Raw genomic sequence first — 15,989 nt, forward strand, 5'->3', positions numbered from 1 at the left:
CCTACAAGGTCAGGCAACTTCAAAGGAGCATCTTTTGCCATCTCTAAGCTTATGGTATAAATTTGAAGTGGTGACCCTGAGCCCAGGCAACTTTCTCTACCATCAAAACCCAAGTCCTGCTGATGAGATACCACTTTTTTCTATGGCCGGAACAGGTTATTTATTTATTAGAGAGAGCGTACACACACAAGCGGTGGGTGAGGGCAGGGGCAGAGGGAGAGGGAGAAGCAGCTGGATCCCAGGAGCCTGAGATCATGACCTGAGCTGAAAGCAGACACTTAACCAACTGAGCCACCCAGGCGCCCCTGTTAGAAACTTTTCTTTCTTTTTTTTTTTTTAAAGATTTTATTTATTTGTCGGAGAGAGAGGAGAGCGAGCGAGCACAGGCAGACAGAATGGCAGGCAGAGGCAGAGGGAGAAGCAGGCTCCCCGCCAAGCAAGGAGCCCGATGTGGGACTCGATCCCAGGACGCTGGGATCATGACCTGAGCCGAAGGCAGCTGCTTAACCAACTGAGCCACCCAGGCGTCCCAAAACTTTTCAACAAAAATAAGGTTCGTAGGCTTTTAGCAGGTCAGCCTTCTTTAACTGGAAACCATCCCATTACCTCAAATTTCTATCTTTCTTCCTCAAGGAGCTCCGGAGTTCAAATGCCAGTCTTGGCGTTTCGGAGCCAGTTCCCTTATCTCTAAAGGCTTTCTTTTATTCTACATGTTTAATTTTTTTTACATGTTTAATTTTTTATTGTTTGCCCATCTAAAGAGATTATACAGTCTGTAAATCTATTTTTAAGTTATAAACTGTGGGCATGCATGTGTTTTCAGACCTAGCTAAAGTACAGAAGCATGCTTCCTTAGGCAGCATCCCTCCCCACCGGAATTCTCAGGATTCTCCTATTTTAAACTTGTAGATCTGAGTTTAAGGTCTCACCTCTTTATTTTTCTACCCTGTAATCTCCCTTATGTACACTTGAACTGAGGAAGTTCCATACCTAGGCTAGAGACCTAGAGCCAGAAAGGGAAGTGGCAGAGCTAGCTGCTCCCCCTCTTGGTGGGTTCTGGGAAAAAAAATTTTTTTTCTTTTTTTTTTCTTTTTTTTTTTTTGAAGTAGAACTGCTAATTAACATAGCTGAATGGGTTGTCTCATGAATATGCTAATCAGATGCTCAGTTCGGGGTGGGGGCTTTCAAAGAATTGCCAGGCAAAGGAGTAGAAATAATAGAAGTGGGGCATAATCCGTGTTTTAGGACCACAACATAAAGGCCCACCCCAAAATGTCGTGTTTTGTGAGAGACTAGTTGTTTTTAAAAGAAGCATAGTTCAAACAACCCAAATAGATTAAAAACTTAGAGCTGCCACATTAAATATATCTCTGAATCACATAGTAAAAATGAAGTAACAAATATGAAAATACATTTTTGCTTCACTTCCCGAATCAAATGGTTTGCATGCTGAAGAAATCTTAAGGAAATGGAGATGTCTGAGGCCAGTTCATTGCAAAAAGTGTTAATTCCTCATTTTAGGGAACAAATGTAGTAACTTCAGGAAGCAGAGCACATTGAATTGTCAGCCTGGTTCTGTTGTGAACCCTCTGTGACCCGTGGCAATTAACTGGGTCTCAGTTTTCCCATCCATAAAATGAGGGGGTTGAGCTCGATGGTCTCTATAAAGACCCTTTCAGTTCTAAAAATTCTGTGAATCTTCTAAACATGTGACTGGACCAGCTGCTTTAGTGAAAGGTCTCACAAGATGTTAATTAGCCGCCTGTCTGGTACCCTCTATTTTCCTGCTATCATTTCTTAACTCCACTACTTTCCCCAGGTCTTTGAAAACCCTCCCATGAGCCTGAAGCTTGTTAACTCGAATAATAGTAGAAATTTTCTGAATTAGCTTAAAACGCACATAAAAGAAATAATTGTCTGTCCCATCTATCTGCATGGGCCAAGTGTAAATCAAAGTGGCCACCCTTCCCTTAAGCCCTCAAGCCCCCTTGTTTTCTATCACTTCACAAAGGCAGGACGCGTTGCACTCTGCAGATTTAGCCAAATCTGTGTTTTAATCACTGACTGGAAATTTCCCAGAGTTCACAGCGGCTAGCCCTTCATTAGGCCGGTCGGGAAACCAGCGACCAGTGCGGAGGCGCAGGGAGCTGACGGCATTAGCATTCACAGGCCCGTGAAAGCAGTGACCTCAGTGGGAGGAAGCTGGCCACTCACCTTAAAAGGCAAATGTGTCCGACTAAGCTTCATGGCCATTAGCTAAGCTGAAATTTCTGGCATTTTCCTGACCTTTGACCTTCACTATTTCTTCATTCAGCTACGTCCTTTTATTCTTGTGCTCTGCACCTCCATGTCGACTGGCTGAAGACCCCTGGGGAAGGTCTTTATGTTTATTAAAAAGCAAGTCTTAAATATCCTCCAAAATAAACATGTAGTAGGAATGTAGTACATACATCCATCCTAGGGATGACTTTTAATTTTTTTTAATTTTTAAAAATTTTCTTAACTTTGTTTTATTCAGTGTTCCAAAATTCATTGTGTATGCACCACAGACAGTACTCCATGCAGTACGTGCCCTCCTTAGTACCCACCACCAGGCTCACCCAACCCCCCAACTCCCGCCCTTCCAAATTCTCAGTTTGTTTCTCAGAGTCCACAGTCTCTCATGGTTCGTCTCCCCCTCCGATTTCGCCCCACTCCCTTCTCCTCTCCATCTCCCCATGTCCTCCGTGTTATTTGTTATGCTCCACAAACAAGTGAAACCATATGATAATTGACTCTCTGTGCTTGACTTACTTCACTCAGCATAATCTCTTCCAGTCCTGTCCATGTTGATACAAAAGTTGGGTATTCATCCTTTCTGATGGAGGCATAATACTCCATAGTGTACATGGACCACATCTTCCTTATCCATTCGTCCGTTGAAGGGCATCTTGGTTCTTTTCTACAGTTTGGCAACTGTGGCCATTGCTGTTATGAACATTGGGGTACAGATGGCCCTTCTTTTCACTACATCTGTGTCTTTGGTGTGGGGTGACTTTAATCCTCACCTCAGATTTGATCCATTCAGATGTTTAAAAAAATGTGTTGCTTTTTTAAACCTCTGCTGTAGTGCAGTGGACAGTATTTCACGGGACAAGTATCTTCGGAATTGTAAGAGAGAGAGACACATGCTAGGCTTTCTGGCCATCCTGCAAATGTTGCACTCTTTCCAGATCCTAATACCGGGGGTCTTTGATTTCGTTGGATGGCACTACTTCTCTTTTCTTTACCATTCTGTTTTCTTTTCCTTCCCTGTGAAGGGGACTAAAATGCCAGGCATTTTGGCTAACTCTTTTGATAATCTCTCTGTGAAACTCGATGAAAAAGAGACACTGGCAGCTTACTGTAATCAAATCAAGAGCTCAGACAAAACACACACATTTCCGTATTCTGCCCTTTGAGTTGTTATCTGAAGTGTGACCAATTGTTGTGCTAGCCTTGGCTATCTCGCTGGGTTGGGAAGGCTAGTGAGGCTCGAAGGGAGCCCCGAGCCGCAGCGCTGTGGGCCTCTGCTGTTAGCTTTGACTTCTTAAAGAGTCACAGCATCAGCAAGAGGCAGCTCATCTGTTTGGAGGCAAGTAAATAAAATGGAAGAGCGTCAGCTGAAAGCCTTTTATCTACTTTGTTGGTTCACTGCACTTTGAGCCTGGGAGTGGAGAACGCTGTTGTTCCTCTCTACCCACCTCCTTCTCTGTGTCTGTCTGGCCAGGCGAAGAAAAGGGCGTATTTGATCTAGCACTGCCTCCCAACTGATTGACTGGGGGAATTCTCTAGCCAGTCGGGCCTTCCTTGTTTATTGTCCCGGCCCAGCTCCATCCTCCTCCCCTGGAAAGAATCGGCAAAGCCATCGAAACTCTCAAAATTAATATGACTCAGAGTGTTACGTTTGCACACCTTTTCCAGAGGTCAGTGTGTCAGAAGTCTTGAAAACATTCATACCCTTTGAGTTAGTCATTCTACTTTTTGGTATTTATCTCAAGGAAAGAAAGATTTCTGCGCAAGCATGTTCATCACAGCATTACTTCCAATAATGACAAACAGGAAATCTGTCTAAATGTCCCATGATGGCTCTGGCCCATCCACATGGTGTCAGGTACATGCAGTTGTTACCGGTGAGGTTTCTGAAGGATCTTTAATCACACAGGAAACGCTAAGCTCACAGTGTCACCTGAGAACGGGGTACAGATACGATACTATCTCAAGCCTGTAACAATACATATCTTCATAGGAAGAAGAGAATTCAATAAAGCATCATTGTTGTGCTTTACTAGTGGGGTTATTGGCAGTATGTTTATATTTTCTTTGTATTTTGCCAGACTTTTTAAATTGCTACAATTTGAATGGGATACTTAAAATTGTATTTTTTAAATGAAAAAATGTAAGAAATGCTTTGGTGGCATTTTAAGAAAATATTTGGGTGGGTCCCCCCCCCAACATATCACACTGGTCACTATAGACCCTATGTAGACAGAAAAATGCACGGAAACCTCCAGCAATTAAGTTAAACGAATGGAATGAGGGAAATAAAGTACTTTGTGCATACATGAGGGTACAGTATTTTTCTGGTTATAAAATGTCACTGAAAAATTTGGGTGAACAAATTTGAGAAACGTCTGTTGAAAAAAATTACCCCAGGTCCGTAACACCTGTTATATTTGCGTCAACATTGTATTTGCCTCGTCTTTTTTGTGCAGGTAGACGCAAATTGGAATCCTAACAGATTACAGTTACCTTGTGTCCTAGTTTTCTCTTGTTAATAGGTCATGAGCACCTAGACCGTATTAGAAGGTTTCTATGGTTGTAGAATAGAGCCACGTAAAGGTTAGTATAGGGAACCTCTGGGCTGGCTGCTCCAGCCTCCTGGCTTCCTTAACTTCTTAAGTCAGCCTCCTCTGGGCACCTGAGTGAGAAGGAGTACGTGTGTCAAAGGGAACTAACTGGCTAGCTAGTGCTGAGTGTACCCTTGGTACGGATGACATGGGGTCCAAGAGAAGGCTTAAGAGCTGTGACCCCATGTCTCCGGCTACAGTAGCGAGAGACGGGTGCCACGGGAGATACCATAAGGACCTTTAGCATTCAGAACGGATTACCCAAGAAAATGAACCTTGTGGACGTTCACAGCCCCTCGTGAGGACTGCAGTTGGCCGTCACGCTGTCATCCTAGGGGGAGGTCTGTGGATGTGCGATCAGTTGACGAGCATTCGTCAAGTACGTGTCCTTTTAGTACATCGTGCCCTAGCAGGCACTTTGGAGGGAGTAAGATCATGCCAAGACCGAGGAAAGTGCCTGCCGGAAACTTCAGCAGACATTACCGAAAAAGCAAAGCAGAGGGGGAAGATTATCAGAGACCCAAGTTTGTGTTTCTTTGTGTTTCTTTGCGTTTCATTTCAGTGGGTAAGATGCTCGTTTCATTTCCTTTTTCTCTTTCATTTGTAGATGCTTACATTAGCCATTCTTGCTTAAATGCGAGATCTCCAATGAAGGGGTGACTAGAACTCGAGTTTTCTTAACAGGGAGAAAAGTATGATTTGCAGCACTTACAAGGAGCCTGCTTTTCTCAGGAATTTTGTTGAGGTGGTAACTTACTGTTCGCATGCCATGTCAGGGCTGTGAAGTACAGTCTTTACAGTAAAGGGGAAATTAATCTTTCGACGGAAAAGGAGGTTTCCTAATAATATAAATACAAGGTGGCAATTTATAACACGCAGCCAAGTGGATTGAGTAGAAAGGGCTTCCAGTCTCTTAAGGTCGTGGGTTAGTTCTAGAACGTTTTCTAGCTCATTAATAATCAATAGCCAGTCGATTGTTTATAATGGAGTAACTAATGGTGTTTAATAGCAGAACTGGGGCCTTTTGACCTCTGTTAAGAATTTCGAATGTTTATTTGATGCAAGACAAGTGGCTGGGGATAGAGAAGAACGGGATGTTCCTCTTCGTTGTTTTAAAAGACAGGATATTTGCCTAGAAAACTTTTATATGGAAAAGGCGACCTCTCGTTCTAGTTTTTCCCGTGTTAAACTGATACTACTGACATTCAGAATAATCCATTTTAGAGCTGGAAAATACTTTCAGTCCCATAGCTCAGCCCTTGTACTGAGCAGACTTGTGGCAGATGAAATGCGTGGGGAGGGTTGGGGGTGGACCTGCCGCTTCATTCTTAATTTTCCTTTCCCCGGTTCTTTGCTTAATCTTTAACCCTGATCTGTGTTTATATGTGTGTGATGTGTGTGATACCCTCTTTTAATATAAAGCCTCTCCAGGGGCGCCTGGGTGGCTCAGTGGGTTAAAGCCTCTGCCTTCGGCTCAGGTCATGATCCCAGGGTCCTGGGATCGAGCCCCGCATTGGGCTCTCTGCTCAGCGGGAGGCCTGCTTCTCCCTCTCTCTCTCTGCCTGCCTCTCTGCCTACTTGTGATCTCTGTCTGTCAAATAAATAAATAAAATCTTTTAAAAAAAATATAAAGCCTCTCCCATGGGCTGAGGTTTCTCCCTTCGGTGTCTTTCACTTGGTGGTCGCTGCCACCCTTGCAGATGTCAGGGACATTTCACCGCATTGGAAGCTGGAGCCATTAAGCATTTCCTTTGCCTAAATTGCTCCCAGTTTTATAAGGCCTTGGGTCTTCTTAACTGACCTCCAGCAGCTTTGGCTTAATTTATGTTCCCCGAGCTGGATAATATTCGACTGCCAAGAAGAATAAAAACGAGCCTTAAGAGATTTTTAAAGTGACTGTAGATAGGAAGAAACCATAAAGGTGACAATAAGAACACTTCGCTGATCATCAGTAGTACCATTTATTGAGGATCTCTGGTGTGCTGGGCATTATCCATGAGGTGAGCAGTAACAGCCTTATGGGTGAGGCCCAACAAAACCAGTGAGGTTAGATCCTCTGTCCATTCAAGGCCACACAGCTCGTAAGTGAGGGATCCCACGCTTTGCCCATGTTTCACCCCTGTTTCGATATGCAGCATGTTGCAGTGTTTGTGTTTAGTGCTCACCCATGAGTCCTGGGAGTAGCAGTTGCTTGATCCTTGAATGTAAACACTGAAGCTGAAAGCTGAGGGAGAAATACACCCTGATCACCTTTGACTCTGTCTTTCAGATACCTGTAGCATCCCTTGAAACAGACTCCCTCCCTGGCATTTTCCATGAATACAAGCAGTTGTCACAAGGGAGATCTAATTCCCGATGATCTAAGCTTCTGATGGTTGTGGAGTCCTGGGTACACTGCTCTGGCTGGTCTTCTATTAGCCACCAAGTGTTTTATAACTGGCTTCAGGCATAATGATTAAGAAGGAGTCATTGCTAGGTGTCTGGGGCCTGTACAGTTGTTTAGTTAAGACCAGACCCTAATCCTGAATTCTGAATAATGGAGAAAAGTGAAGATGAATGTTACAGTGATTAGTGAAGTTGCTACTGATGGCCGGGGACCTGGACCAGGACACGAATGTCTAATTCTGCTCTATTCCTCATTGAGAAGGAAGTGTCCTAGTAGGAAAGGAGGAGTTATACATGAACATGTGGAAGCTGGTAGTTTGATAGGAGGAGCTCCCCTACCCCCTTTTCTCCTTTTTTCTCCTTACAGCAAATTATTATGCTTTGGGTGATATTGGACGTAACCAGTATGGATTTTGGAATTTAAATTATGTCTGCCATCCTTACATGGTCTCTGGGGCAAAACTCATAGATCAAATAATCTCATTTAACAGGGTCAGTAAGAGTAAGTCTAAAGAGAAGGGAGTTTGGGTCCTTCAGGTCCCTTGGCTTTTGTTCTGTTAACTTCCATAGGCAAAAGAGATACTTTAAAACTTGCTATATGAAATGAAGGATTAAGGATTTTATAGGTGCTTTAAAAGTCTCTGCATGTAAAAGCACGTGTGGAGTGTTGGCGGTATAGTAAAGGTGAGTTGGATGAAGGAAGTAAGTCTTCTTGGGAATGTTGATTACAGTCTGATTGGGCAAGAAGGTTAAGATGTGTGATACAACTGTGTGCTTTGATTTGAGCCCGTAATAGCCACTCAGTACATACTTGTCAAATTGCGTGGCCGTTAGGAGGGATTCATGGATCAGATTTTAACTTGTTATGTCAATTTTATAGAATTTTTGCATGTAGCCCACTCAAACAATCTTTGTATTTGCAACTTATATGATTCTACTAAAGAATCTTAAAGTGGATCAGAAAGGAAATCAATGTTCTGAACAATCAAAAGAATTAGAACATGTATGTAGCACCAAGTTAACTCCTGTTTAAATTAACATCACACACAGTACACACGCAATCCTACGTGCATGCACACAACCCTTCCTAGACAGAATTTGAGTCGTGAGAAACAGAACAAGTTCCCTGGTGGTACTGGACAGAGGGCATGCTGGTTTGAAATCCATTGTCTTAATTAGATCACTTCTCTTACACTCCAAAGCAGCTACGTTACACAGAGTAACAACTAACCCATGGGTTCTTGATCTCAATGAGGAACTCTTTAAGACTTTTATCCCCCCCCCATCAAATGCTCAGTGTCTTGGCATTTCTTTGACCTGGAGCCCTTTGGAGCCTGAACAATGAACTCTGACACTGTACAGCTGTTTTAAATTAAAACACTTCTGAAATGCCTCCCTGCCCCCACCCTTAAAAGCTATACAACTGTGGGTGCCATTCCCTAGACATGCAAGTGTGTATTCAGAGTTCCTTATTACATGAGTCATCAAAGCACAAGGCAAATAATTTCCAACATCCTACTTCTACCCTAAATGATGTGTGCCTATTTTATGAGCAATATAATAAAAATCCAATATTAGGGAAGGACCTATGGTCACCTTTGGAATCCTCTCTTCAGGACTGTGAAATACTAATAGCAGGGGATTGACACAAGGCTCTCGGATAGAGCTCAGTGACCAACCTTTAGTTTCCCAGTGTGTGCGAGGTACGTGTGCAGCCTACCAGACGCGTACTGACGTGGCTTGGCGTACCTTCTTTATCGTGTCCCCAGTGAACCAGCAGCTAGGGCAGGGCTGCTAGGGAATCGAACAAGGTATGGGAAGTGGACCAGATGACACTTTCATGTTGCTTCTTACCCCAACACCCCCCAGCTTTGAATTCTAGGAAAGTGCTACCTGCCTTCTGGACACTTAGTTGAGAGACTTCCGTTCAAGAAAATTTATCCCCCCCACCCCAAAAATTATAAATCACACCCAAGAATGCAAGAAAAAAATGGAAAAAACCCAAGTCATTGGAAAGACGTTTTCCTCTAATTAAAACGCTTAACCCTTATGCTTCGTATTTAGCACAGCCCCGAGCTGGTGCTGATTGCTGTTGAGGGGTGAAATGGGACACGTTTCCTTGGCTAGAACAACAGTTCTCAAACATTAGGGGAACCGGAGTCCCAGATGGCTGGGCTCCACGCCCGGGGTCTCTGATCTGGTGGGTTTAGGGTGGGGCCCAAGAACTTGCATTTCTAACAAGGGCCCTGCTGGTGTGGCGTTGCTGGTGGCCTGTTGTGGGACCGCACTTGAGAATCACTTGGGACTCTGGAGAGAATTAGAGGCCTCTCAGGCACCTGATTTGAGTAATGCTTTTCATATGGTTCCCCTAGCTCCTTGCGTACTTTCTGGTCTTCTTCCAGGGAGCGACCTTGGGTAAAAACACTAGGTTGTGCTGGTAATGGAGGAGAGGAGTTGACTTGCGGGCCTTTCCTCAGGTCCCCGCCTCCCCGCCCCCCTTTTTTAGCTCTTCAGAGGGAATCCATTTCTTCTCTCCTCCTTGAAGAGTGCCCAGGAAATACAAAACAAGCGAAACTTCAACCAAAGGGAAAGGAAAGAGCCCTTCTCCCCGCAGAAATACCCCACAGACAAAACACACATAGTTTGGGAAGCTGGAACCCAGAAGACGGTGGCCTTGTGGGCTCAAGTCACCACGTGGTAATGAGCTGGGGGCACAAGTATGGAAGCGCTTGGAAGTACGCAGAGTCACCCACATCCCTTCCAAAAGGCTTACAGTGTTTCCAGTGCAAGTTTTGAGAGACTACTGGAAAGTAGTTTTCAGCCTCTCATTTATTTGCCTGCCGGACATGAGAAGATAACGGATAATGGCTTTGCCATGCTATTGCATTTCGAGAAGATTGCTAATGTTCTTCTGGCTTCAAAGGAGGCACCGGAGTTTTTCTTCTACTCCATGTTCTCCTGGAGACACTTTCTTAATGCGGTCCTTCTATTTCGCTTTAGTATTTATTACACTCCCTGCTTGTAAACTTAATATCTTGAAGTGTTTATTTTTATACCAGCCACAGATTCATTAAGAATGATTGTTACAGACACACCATTAGCTCTTTCCTTCTTTGAACTGCCTCACAAAAGCTTCAGGAAAACCTAATTTGCCCTTTGTACTTAAGAGATTAAAATCTTTCAGCATTCAGGCCAGAAAGTAAATGTGGAATAACCAGGTATTCTTACGTATTTTTCTCCGTTATTTTCCTGTTGCCTGTAAATACATGACTCAACCACAGATTTCATATTGCGTGTCTCTCTCCCTCCTCTCTCCTCTCCCCCCACTTTTTTCCCCTCTCCCCCCAACAAAGAATCTCATGATGTTACCATATGAATCCTTTAAGAACCCATGTTCAACTTGGATACTCCAATTTGTGCTAATGTCACAGGGAACACCTGAGAACTTCTTTTCAGAAAACCTCAGCACTAGCTTTTGTGGTATTTCATTGTTTCTTGGCCTCCAGCATGTACTAGGCAGTGTTCTTGCATGTCACGTAGATGTAAGGAGAAAAGAAAAAAAAAACGGGTCCGAGTAAAACAACATGTTTTGAAAATACCTGTCCGGGTGTCAGGTTTCAGTTAGGAGGCATTGTTAGCTTTGGTTTCAATTCTTGCTGTAGAAAGTTCTGGCAGGCCTCATGTTTTAGATCTCATGTACCCATTTTTATCCAGCTCTTTATTTACCTTGTGACTGAACGAGAGGTGTGTGTGTGTGCGCGCGCGCGTACATACATGCATGTGTGTGTATTTTATATTGACTCCTGAGAAGTTGTTGGTCTAAAATAATTATTTTCCCCCTCTCTTAGGTGTAAACAGGTGTACATGACTTTGTGGCTTATGACCTGGATTTCCTTTCACTGACATGAAAAGAAATCCACCTTATATATGAGTGTGTTTTCCAATTTCATTTTGTCATTTTTTCCCCCAGCTTTCAAACTGACCTGAAAGACACTTTGTTACTTAATTACTGAAAATCTTTTCTTCCTTTTTTTCTTTTGTCTTTAGAATTCTTCAAAGAACTACTGGAAAATGCAGAGAAATCCCTGAATGACATGTTCGTGAAGACCTATGGCCGCTTATACATGCAAAATTCTGAGCTATTTAAAGATCTCTTCGGAGAGCTGAAGCGCTACTACGTGGCGGGAAGCGTGAACCTGGAAGAAATGCTAAGTGACTTCTGGGCTCGCCTTCTGGAGCGGATGTTCCGCCTGGTGAACTCCCAGTACCACTTCACAGACGAGTATCTGGAGTGCGTGAGCAAGTACACGGAGCAGCTGAAGCCCTTCGGAGACGTCCCTCGGAAACTGAAGCTGCAGGTTACGCGTGCGTTTGTCGCCGCCCGTACTTTTGCTCAAGGCTTAGCAGTCGCGAGAGACGTAGTGAGCAAAGTCTCCGTGGTAAGTGCTCTCTGCATCCCACGCCTTTGTTTCTGTTGTTTCATTTCAAAAGAAAGTTTGGGGGGCGCATTCGGTTGGGCGTCAGACTCTTGATTTTGGCTCAGGTCATGCTCTCCGCGCCACAGGTTGGAGCCCTGGGTCTGGCTCCACGCTCAGTGGGGGGTCTGCACGGGGGTTCTCTCCCTCCTTTGTCCGTCTTGCTTGTGCTCTCTCTTTGTCTCTCTCTCAAATAAATAAGTTTAAAAAGAGAAGTTTGGGCGGTTGGAAAATCAATAGAATTCCATGGGCTGGATAACCATTTTCTCCTATTCTGCTCTCTTCTTTCTCTTGGCCTTTCCCTCACACACTTTGTTCTGATACAGGTACATCCTGGAGTTAGGGACCGTGCTGTGATGAACACCATCCCATAATGTCATTCTTTCCAGTGCTTTCTCTGGTAGCCATTCTTGGAAGCAGAATGCATGTTCACTTTGGAATCTTAATTTTCCAAAGTGGGTTTAGCATGGCCACGCTCTTCAGCTTCTGTTCTCCTTCCCCTCCAGAGAGTGACTGGGTTTGGGGCCCCCGCCTTACAGTCTAGAGCTGTATTGAACATGCGTTAGTATGGGTTTCCTTGTTTTAAGGTGTACCTAGCTCTCTTTAGAAGGCACAGCTTTTTATGACAGTGGGTGCCCCGTGCTCTTGACTTGCGGCTTTGCTTATATAAAGGGTTACCAAGGGATAGCATGAGATCGTACTGTGTAGGCAAGAGCAGGTGCAATGAGGCACATTTCCCTCATTTGTAAAGTAAAAGAACTGGACAGTGTTCTCTGAAGCCAGCTAAGGAGGTCGTTCAGGGGCCTCCATCCAGAGGTGAGAGGCAAGGGAGACGGGTGGAGCCTTCCCGGAACGGAGACTACACCTCTGTGCCTTTCCCTCCTGGCTGCACCAGAGAAGCTTTTTCTCGCTTTTCAAAGTAGAGGGTTGTTTTATTTTGTTTTGTTTTTAAGATGTTATTTTTTTTTTTAAGATTTTATTTATTTGTCAGAGAGAGAGCGAGAGAGCAAGCACTGGCAGACAGAGTGGCAGGCAGAGGCAGAGGGAGAAGCAGACTCCTTGCCGAGCAAGGAGCCCGATGTGGGACTCGATCCCAGGATGCTGGGATCATGACCTGAGCCGAAGGCAGCCGCTTAACCAACTGAGCCACCCAGGCATCCCTTTAAGATGTTATTTATCGGGGTGCCTGGGTGGCTCAGTGAGTTAAGCCACTGCCTTCGGCTCAGGTCATGATCCCAGGTCCTGGGATCGAGTCCCGCATCGGGCTCTCTGCTCAGCAGGGAGCCTGCTTCCTCCTCTCTCTCTGCCTGCCTCTCTGCCTGCTTGTGATTTCTCTCTGTCAAATAAATAAATAAAATCTAAAAAAAAAAAAAAAAGATGTTATTTATCTATTTTGAGAGAGAGAGAAAGCAAGCAGGGGGAGGGAGAGAAAATCTAGAGCAGACTCCCTGCGAGTGTGGAGCCTGGCACAGGGCTCCATCTCACAGCCCTGAGATCATGACCTGAGCCAAAATCAAGAATTATACATTTAACTGCTTGAGCCACCCAGGTGCCCCTCAAAGTAGAGTTTTGGGCAAGATTTCAAGGGAGTAAAAAGTTCTCTGGCTCCTTCAGTCTCTGCTCCCTCAGAAAAAAAAATGAAATTTGAAAACTTCCTGAAGGCCTTTCTTCCTCTACCCTTCCGTGACTTGATATCAGCAGAGAAACAGTAATCTGGGGCAAGTTACCTTAGGAAGACTGATCTTGGTGCTGTTACATTTCAGCTCTCAAAGGAAAAGCCAGATTATAATCTGTTCGCTCAAAACCTTGCAGACAGAAGGACAAGGAGCTCCTTGTTTTGCGGCCTGAAGGGATTGGTCAGACAACTGGAATATCAATCTGATGGCCTATGAGAGAGTTCGTTTAGAGTTCGGATGACCAAGGAATGTATGGTCCGAACCAGGATGCTCGCTGTCTAAACCGTGAGGTGCTTATTAGCAGTCCCACCCAGACAGCATGTACCGCTAAGTTTGAGGCAACCGGGGCTGCCTTGAGCATACCAGGCTTCCGGGTTACCCTAGTTAGAGAGGAAACTTGGAGGTTAGTCCAGTGAAGGTGAGATTCTAAAGAATTGTGTACCATCAGAAGTAGGTGTTTCTAGGATGTTCCATCCCAGGACTGGGTGAGAAAGGAGGCTTAGCTGATTGGTCGCCTTCATTCTGGCAGGTCTGTGCATCCCCCTCCTCTCCAGGCACCTGAACTCTCAGGGAACGGCAGTTCTTTCTGACATGTCCTTGTTGGCCTTTTCTTCCGGATACTCTCCTTATAAATGGTGGGTGAGAGCAAGTTGAGCAGGGGTGACGGTTATAATTAAAGGAATAATCTGATTCCTGAACTTCAGCCAACCTCAGCAATCATTAGGAATCCTCCAGATGCTCATCTCAGAGCCCTGAAACAAGGCACAGCTATTTACATGGTAGCTCACCCAACACACCAACAAGTCCTTGTGTTCATCCTCAGCTGAACAGGCAGGGAGGCAGGGCTGTGTGCTTTGAATGAGAGAGAGAGAGAGAGAGAGAGAGAGAGAGAGAGAGTGTGTGTGTGTGTGTGTGTGTGTGTGTGTGTGTGTCTGCGCGCGCGCACAGACACTTGAGCCAAAGAGAAAGGCATGAAGTAGAACGTCCTTTGCAAGCATCTAAAAAATGGTTGCTTTCCATTAGCCATCCCTCTTTCAGTTCTTGGGACGAGGAGACCAAGCCAGCAGAAGTCTGGTTCACTTCACTTTGCTAGGTGGGAGCCCCGCTTCAGAGAGCTGAGGTTCCAGAAACTCCAGCTCATGGTGGAAGGCAGTAGATGAAACAAGGAAGTGATTTAGAGACTCTTCGTTGCAGATTTATTTATTTTTATTTTATTTTTTTAAAGATTTTTATTTATTTGAGAGAGAGAGAATGAGAGAGCGAGCATGAGAGGTGGAAGGTCAGAGGGAGAAGCAGACCCCCTGCTGAGCAGGGAGCCCGGGACTCCAGGATCATGATCTGAACCAAAGACAGTCACTCAACCAACTGAGCCACTCAGGTCCCCTCACTGCAGATTTAGAAAGTCAAGGGCTTAGAAGGCTTGCTGTTGTCCATCCTACCCCACTTCCCAGGGTAGGGAGAAGGGAGCAGTTGTGGCTTCCCCATGTCCCATTCTTCTTGACATGGTTCTCAGAATTCATGGTGGGAAATCCATAAGATTGGCTTTTGTATATAAGATTCAAACTCCCTTAACTATACAATAAAGAGTATGTGACTCAGAACAAAAGAGTCACAATTTCTGGTGTTGTTTCTGGTATGAATTTTTTTTTTTTAGCAAGAGATTTCCTGTGTACCTTAGTATTGTTGTTTGAGAAAGTTCCTTTCTAAATATAACCCTAAATTTGCTTCAGAATTGATCTGTAGTCTATGTTCATTGTATTTTCTAATATCGGCGTAAGAGATGTTTGCATAGTTATATGAGAATACAATGAATACAAGGTATAAGGCTTAATTTACTTTGAGTAAACATTGCTTGCCAATTGTTTAGTTAAAGATACTCTTTTGTGTCTACTTGAAAAGTTGAATTTGTAACTGGAAACTTTTTAGTACTGTTTTGCTTCCCTACTGAGCTTCTTCTAGACTTAAGGACTGATTTGAAATCAAACTGTCCAACTACGTTGGGTCATGCTATCTAAATGACACAAGGATAAGATACTCTGGCATCAGGTCAATTTCTAAAGGAGTTAAAACACAAATTATTGAAAAATTTCTCATCTATGCAATGTTTCTGGCTAGAATTATGTAAGGAACACTTGGATATTTGAGGAAATACTTATTAACCTTAATTTCTGGAGTATGACTACCAAATAGATTTTAATTTAAGATACAGTGGTATGGGGAAGACAGTAAATGATCCGACTTTTGATCAAAACCTTATTTCAAGTTGTACATGTTGGAAACAAAGTCTGCAGTTGCTGTCCAAGGGTTGTCTGCAGGTGGGACTAGAGCAACTCAAGAACTAGACATTCCTTCTTTTGGTGTCAAGTAGAATGAATTACCTTGGGCTTGGAAAAGACCACTCAGAGTGGAGAACATTAAAGACAGTCACCTCACCCACCTCATCTATGAAGATGTCTCTGAAAGTCAAGTATGAGATATACTGGGGTCTTGGGTTAGTTACCGCATACTTAGACATGTTCCCACTTTCTCTTTGGAAGTGGATGCCCTGTTTTTCCAGATTACTTTTGCCACACAAGCGTTGTAGT

At 44.1% G+C, this 15,989-nt stretch overlaps 1 protein-coding gene across 1 annotated transcript in view; it reads left to right on the plus strand.

Moving 5' to 3' along the window:
* The window catches only part of GPC4 (glypican 4), a 106,568-nt gene that overhangs the window by 74,173 nt on the left and 16,406 nt on the right, over window positions 1-15,989 (plus strand). Inside the window, exon 3 of the mRNA XM_047716263.1 lies at window positions 11,301-11,692. Within this exon, the coding sequence (XP_047572219.1) occupies window positions 11,301-11,692 (392 nt within the window). The remainder of the gene's footprint in view (window positions 1-11,300; window positions 11,693-15,989) is intronic.

This window comes from Lutra lutra, chromosome X (assembly GCF_902655055.1).
Source record: "Lutra lutra chromosome X, mLutLut1.2, whole genome shotgun sequence".
Taxonomy (NCBI): domain Eukaryota; kingdom Metazoa; phylum Chordata; class Mammalia; order Carnivora; family Mustelidae; genus Lutra; species Lutra lutra.